The sequence below is a fragment of the Sphaeroforma arctica genome, assembly GCF_001186125.1.
Source record: "Sphaeroforma arctica JP610 unplaced genomic scaffold supercont1.206, whole genome shotgun sequence".
NCBI lineage: Eukaryota > Ichthyosporea > Ichthyophonida > Sphaeroforma > Sphaeroforma arctica.
In genome coordinates, this window is record NW_014040352.1 from 49,192 (window position 1) to 56,088 (window position 6,897).

Consider the following 6,897-nt stretch of genomic DNA (forward strand, 5'->3'; position numbering starts at 1 on the left):
GCTCCTATCGGTTGTCTGTTCACTCCCCTGAAGAGAAAAGAGGATATGCCACCTGCCATGTACGATCCTATCCATTGCAGCAATCCTAAATGCGGGGCTATCCTGAATCCTTTCTGGTATGTGCAATATAAGCATCTTGTTTAGACTATGTGTAACAGACTCTTTAGGAGATTGAACTAAACTCAACTCATATTTTTTTTCGGCATTGTTGATATCCCTCTACTAGTGGATTGTCCTCACACGTTCATGCCAAATTCTCATTGCAATCTCGCGTACCAATGCGAAACACAGTATACTTAGTATCAATGACTTCACTTTTTTTGTAACTGGTTCATCATTTCACTCCACGTTTATGCAGCCAAGTAGACTTCGTTCAGAAGGCTTGGGTCTGTCCCTTCTGTCTCGTACGCAATGTGTTCCCGCAGCACTACCATGGAATGTCGGAGAATAATATGCCTATGGAATTGATTCCTACGTTCAGGTATGAAATTACACCGAGCTGTAATGCATCGCTCTTTACTTTTGTGCTGTCTTGTCTGCCTCGCTGCAAAAGAATGCGTCCAATGAAAGGCGTTGTGCGGTGCACCAGTGCTTTACAACGGAATGTCTGTCTCTAGATTGCATAGATCGTTTCCTATTTGGTGTACTCAAACACATTTTAAACAACATCGGCAACAGTACGATCGAATACACGCTGCCGAGAGCTCCTCCCCACCCACCCGTATTCATATTCGTGGTTGACACGTGTTTGGAGCCGGAAGACATGCAGTCGCTTAAGGACTCTCTCATCATGTCCTTGGACTTGATGCCAAGAGATGCACTGGTGGGCTTGATTTCATTTGGTACCAATGTGCAGGTATGTGAGTGTCGATTTGCTTGCGACGTACCTTTGCACGCAAAGGACATCCACTGACCATTTCTCGTCAGTCGTCAGGGACTCTCACTCAGGACTCATAGCGACATAGCCTCAGACCGTCATTATGTCATATGTACTGTCATACAGGTTACAAATACTTTCATTCATAGAGGAAATATGACCATCAATTTGAGTGCGGACGCATAAACTCGCTATGGAGATGTATATACTTACATAAAAATATAAGTCGTTTCTAATTCTTTGACGGTTCTGAACTATACTTGACGAAATTTCTACTAGGTGATTTGAATTCCATCCCGAGCTTCGATCATTTTTTTTTTTGCACAACTATGGACTGAACCACCTTCGCATAGCTTGTTCTGCGGACTGAAGAAAATCGCGCATTCAATAGCCTAGATTTTGTATTGCTTTACAAACCAAACCTATCATATCGGATGGTCTCTCGCATTTATTCTAGGTACACGAGCTCGCACCTCAAGATGGCTTCACGAGGGCGTACGTATTCAGGGGCTCCAAGGACCACGAAACGAAAGAAATCGAAACTCTACTTGGGCTTCACAGTATGTCATAACTGCTCACTGCCACACTTTTGTTATTCTGAATGCGTCACAGTTGTGCCAGCTGTACATTTATGCATGCAGAGTGGGTTTGATGCCATAGCTATTGCACTCATCCTCAGGTGTGCTCTTTAAAACAAGAACGAATGTGTCATCAAAGGGGCTTTCGCAACGATCTATCGCTTGTAATTCTTTTTAGCGGTGTGCGCAATTTATGGCTGTTAGCTTGTCTATACTTATCTTCGGGCTGCTAGTTCCTGTATGTACTGGTAATACTTTGAGGGTACAGCTTCAGCTTGATACACAGCGGCTTGCATGAACGCACCATGCCTCGCGATTGTTCTTGTACTAAGAAAGTGCCAACACTTCAATCACAGACGCGCCTGTGCAGGGCAACCCACAAAACCCGCAACAGGCGCAACCTGCCACACCGAAAGTTGGAAGATTTGTGCAGCCGTTAGATAGCTGCGACTTTGTTCTCACGAGCATAATCGAGGAATTGCAACCCGATCCATGGGCTGTTCCACAAGGACACAGACCTACGCGGTCAACTGGCGCTGCGATGGCCGTGGCCGTTGGTATTTTAGAGTCCATGTACCCAAATATGGGCGCGAAGGTGCTCTCCTTTATTGGGGGCGTATGCACGGAGGTGAGTTGTATGTCAAGTGAGCAATCATGCCTGTTTAACGTCAGCAGTCAACATGTGCATTGTATGCAGAGCTTTTGGCAGTTTTCCGTGCTAGAAAGTAAATTTGGACGTTTTTGAGCCTGGAATGAGGGCTTGATATCGATAGTCGGCTATATATACTGCGATTCTGATGCTATACTGCATTTAATTTTATTAAGGGCCCGGGTCAGTGTGCCGCACCTCTACTAAGCGAGACCATCAGAACACACACCGACATCGAAAAGGACAATTTGCCATTTATGCGGAAAGCGGTCAAATACTACAATTCGTTGGCAGCACGCACAGCGAAGAACGGTCATGCGGTCGACATTTACTCCTGTGCCCTAGATCAGGTATAGTCGTCTGGATAATCCTATATCTCACGCCAAGCGGCTGTCGCCATGATTGCGTAGTACTCCACTACTTCCCATCGTTGCGTACCTCCTGCCGGTCTACGTATCTATTCTCCTTAAACTATTATTGCCTGCGTCACTCCGGGGTTTCTCGCGGATATCAACTTATCATTAGATCATTATTCACATCATGGCAGACGGGTCTGGCAGAGATGAAATCGCTTTGTAATTTTACTGGCGGGCATTTAGTCCTGGGAGATTCGTTCACGTCATCACTATTTAAACAAACATATGCGAAGGTATTCCAGAAGAATAGCAAGGGAGAGTATGAAATGGCTTTCAATGCTAGTATGGATGTGAAGGTAAGCGCGAACGTCATTTTTCTCGTTGCTGTTTCTAAAGCGTCATCTCATCAAAATGTGTGCTTTAGTATCGGAATGTGGTGGAGTCTTTACTCCTATTTTTGCTTTCTTGTAACCTGACCCTCTACTGTGATTAGGCCATCTTCAATACGATCGCAAAAAACTGAAGCGTCTAGGTTAACTCTTTACCCCCATAAGTATAATCTTAATTTTCTTTTACTTCATTAGTGCTCACCTCAAATGAAAATTTGTGGTGTGATCGGCACCTGTATATCGAACGAACAGCAAGGCTCATCGGTGTCTGAAAATGTAAGTGTTCTAGTATATGATGAGAATTCTCATGGTAGTCTACTGTTATAGAAATGTACGAGAATACTCATCGCTTATTTTTGTCAGTACATATATGTATGTTACAATTGTCTTTGAAGATTGCTTTCTTTACTTGAAAGGAACATTCAATTTATGGGTCCAACTTGTAAACATCTGGCTGCACATTTCTGCTTCCCAACTCCCAGATTATAAAGTGATCATTTTTTCATACTCAGTCTCATGCGAGCATATCTGTACCTTCATTTCCAGGAAATCGGTATTGGAGAAACGAGTTCTTGGAAAATTTGTGGTCTTGATCCGATGACTACGATGGCCCTGTTTTTCGAAGTCAGCAATCCGCACACCCAACCTATCCAGTCGCAAAGTGGTATGGTCCAGATCATCACTTCCTACCAGGCTTGCAACGGAACTAAGAGAGTTCGTGTGACAACCACTGCCAGAACGTATGTAATGAACTGCCAATCATTCGAAGAATGCTTTCTGAATCCAGAGTGTTCCTTTTTGTAGTTGTTGCAGGTATCGATCATAAGGCCTAAGCCCTTTTTTTCTTAGCTGCGAATGACCACACTCGTATTTGAGTTTGCGAATATTGGCCTGCAACCTTGCCCACGCGTATATTGACAGAATTATGTGCGAGTTTTGTACTAATGCGAGGATCACCGTATTCGATCGATTACAGCTGGATTGATGTACAGCAGAATCCACAGTACGTGGCATCGGGTTTCGATCAAGAAGCAACAACAGCCCTGATGGCTAGAATAGCTGTGTTCAGAGCTGAGAATGATGAAGGTGCTGATATCCTTCGGTGGCTAGATCGTATGCTGATCAGATTGGTATGTATACACCCAGTATGCAGTATTTCTGGTGTATGCACTTATCTGCGTTGCAATATGACTACTTTTTTTACCATGATATTTGTGTCTTGTATAGACTTGTAGAGATGTTCCCGTTTAACGGTTGCCTATCCATCTCATCCGGGCTGAGTTATAGTTTTACTTATCTGAAGATCTTTATTTTATTTTCTCTCACCGCGTGTATACAGTGTCAAAAGTTCGGAGAATACAATAAGGATCAGCCTATGTCCTTCCGCCTTTCTGAGCTGTTCTCCTTATATCCGCAATTTATGTTCCATCTGCGAAGATCACAATTCTTGCTTGTATTCAACAATTCCCCGGATGAGACTACGTACTACAGGTATGTTTGGCAACTGTCGTTGATGTTCTTCTTCTCGTTTCGTTCCAGAAAAGATCAAGTATAAATAATACTTTGAGCTTTGGCATGTTGCTTTAGTTATACAACTCACGTACACACCAACTTCGTACTTACCTGCTAACAGAAATAAGCTCGTCAAATCGGATCTAATGGACTCTCTGGTCATGATTCAGCCTTCGCTGATCTCTTACTCGTTCAACGCCCCGCCCGCCCCTGTGATGCTTGACTCGAGTTCTATACAAAAGGTAAGATTTGCACCCACAGACCTCTCTCATTGTCGTCAACCAAGTTATTTCGCGCTGTTGCCATCTCAAGCGAAACTAGGCTGCCCATACCAGCGGAAAAAGGGAGCACGTGTTCTGTTGACTCACATTTCAAGATATATGCGAGGCTATTTATACCACCCTTCCCCCCCCTCAATATTCTCGATGGTAAGCAACACAATTACGATAAAAAAATATCATAGATGGCAGAATATGGCATTATTTTGGAAGCTCTGTAGGCTTTTTCTAATTCAAAATGACATTGAAGGTAGATATAGTTTTTCATGATTGCTTTGTCTTCTCCGGAGCACAGGATCGAATTCTTCTCCTCGATTCGTTCTTCCACATCCTAATTTGGCACGGACAAACTATCGCGGAATGGCGTAAAGCTGGATATCAAGAGAAGCCTGAGTACGAAAGTTTCCGGTTACTCCTCGAAGAGCCGGTGAAAGATGCCAAGGTGAGTCGTTGGAATTTAGGTTCTCGATACGAACAGTAGCTACAATCAAGACCATTTTAACCTCTAAGTTTGTCTAGAGATGTAGGGTATGATTCTAGAGAACTGACCAACCATTGTTTTGACATACTCATCTCAGGAAATCATTGGCGAAAGATTTCCCGTTCCTCGTTTCATCGATACGGACGAGGGTGGCTCACAAGCTCGTTTCCTGCTCGCGAAGGTCAATCCCTCCCAAACACACAACAATGCATTCGCTTACGGAGGAGACCCGTCCACAGTAAGTCCACTTTCTTCTTCTGCGCCGGAGATCAATAATCTTTCGTTTTTCTACGGAACATTTTCTTAAGTTTTTTTCTCTGATTTCTCACATGTTTGCTTACCGCGACTGTCCCATTTCTTTTCACCCCAATTCACTGTAGGCGCCTGTAATCACAGACGACGTTTCGCTCCAAGTTTTCATGGAGCATCTCAAGAAACTAGCGGTGTCTACATCCTCTTAGTTGCTGCACGTCAGTTCGAATAAACCAGTACCGCCTCGTGATGGCCGATGGCGTATTTTAATTTCTCAAAGTATTGATATTACAGGTATGCAACAACATCAGATTTTCGACCAGATTTACTTACCAATATGCAAAAATAGGCCCAAAAAGGATGATTTTGACATCAAAATCATCATCAAAATCACTTTTTTTGTGGCCTATTTTTGGGTATATTGATAAGAAAATCGGCTTCAAAATATTGATTTTTGAGCATCCCCTTATTTTGTCTGGTATACCTATGGAGTTGTTCAAAAGATCCTTGATTCCAATTTGAATCTACTTTTAAAAAAAAAATTGTATCCAAAAACCATAGCCCTATGAAAAAAGGGACACAAAAACCATAGCCTTTAAAAACATAAATAGCCTTCTAAATTTTAAACATTCTAAAATGGAACAAAAAACCTATGATCTAGTCTTTTTCATTATTTATATACAAAGCACTCGGATTTCCATAGTTTTCTCAATTTCTATTTTGTCCGGCCCCTCATCTTTTTTAGAAAAACAAAACTAAAAAACTTAGCTCGTTTTGTTTAAAAAAAATAGCCACAAAAAAATATATACAGAGGACCAAAAAGCAAAAAAGAACGACAAAAAAATAATCCTTCATAATTTAAATTCACAGTTCGGTAGCTACAATGATTTTGTCGGTCAAAGTTGGGTCCATACACGGCTCATCACCGGCACATCACCGGCACCCCCAGCGGGCAGCAGGTGACCCAGCGCAAAGTCTGACACTAAATATTTTTACGATGTTCAAGTATATAGTATAAATATCGGCAATATCACTATAATATCTTTCACATAGGCTAGACACATCGGCTTTCAGTTTCATCAACCATTAAATATGTCTTTCTCCATATCGCTCGGTGCTTTGAGGCGAATCGCCAGAACCACAACACGCACCCGACCTCTAGTGTTGACACCTGATTACACAGCGAAATTAAAGTATTCAGCATGTGTTTCAGTTCGCCCCAGGCATGGTCTGCCGATGATTGCGAGGTATGTAACTGTATAACATCTCGCAAACTCGATGCCACATACACTTTGCACTATTGAGGTTGATAAAGTTGCGCCTGACTGAAGGCAGTTTCGCACCCCCCAATCAAACAATCACTGGCCACACCTACGATTATACGATTTGAACACGTCTTCTCTACTATATTGGTAGGTAATTTATTCATATCAGAAATCTAACCCTGCGATACTATTTCCTGTTTCGATTGGGGTTTGCTGCCTACCAACATACATAAGCATTAATTGCTTTCATATGAATCGGC

General features: G+C 42.5%; 2 protein-coding genes across 2 annotated transcripts in view; both read left to right on the forward strand.

The window, feature by feature from the left end:
* Positions 1-5,674, forward strand: SARC_03863 (protein transporter Sec23A). Its single transcript, XM_014302331.1, has 15 exons — positions 1-116; positions 359-481; positions 679-856; positions 1,335-1,437; positions 1,812-2,083; positions 2,281-2,454; positions 2,652-2,816; positions 3,045-3,125; positions 3,396-3,589; positions 3,826-3,979; positions 4,189-4,340; positions 4,483-4,603; positions 4,935-5,081; positions 5,218-5,358; positions 5,501-5,674. The coding sequence occupies exons 1-15, from the start codon at positions 46-48 to the stop codon at positions 5,579-5,581; spliced, it is 2,157 nt and encodes a 718-aa protein (XP_014157806.1). The 5' UTR covers positions 1-45; the 3' UTR covers positions 5,582-5,674.
* A 599-nt stretch (positions 5,675-6,273) lies between these two features.
* Positions 6,274-6,897, forward strand: part of SARC_03864 (hypothetical protein) — a 2,884-nt gene continuing 2,260 nt past the window's right edge. The window contains exon 1 of the mRNA XM_014302332.1: positions 6,274-6,619. Coding sequence (XP_014157807.1) covers positions 6,465-6,619 — 155 coding nt within the window. The 5' untranslated portion in view covers positions 6,274-6,464. The remainder of the gene's footprint in view (positions 6,620-6,897) is intronic.

Coding starts and splice junctions, on each gene's coding strand:
- SARC_03863 (XM_014302331.1), top strand. CDS start 46: ATGCCACCTGCCATGTACGATCCTATCCATTGCAGCAATCCTAAATGC. Junction 117..358: donor GCTATCCTGAATCCTTTCTG/GTATGTGCAATA, acceptor ACGTTTATGCAG/CCAAGTAGACTTCGTTCAGA. Junction 482..678: donor GAATTGATTCCTACGTTCAG/GTATGAAATTAC, acceptor CATCGGCAACAG/TACGATCGAATACACGCTGC.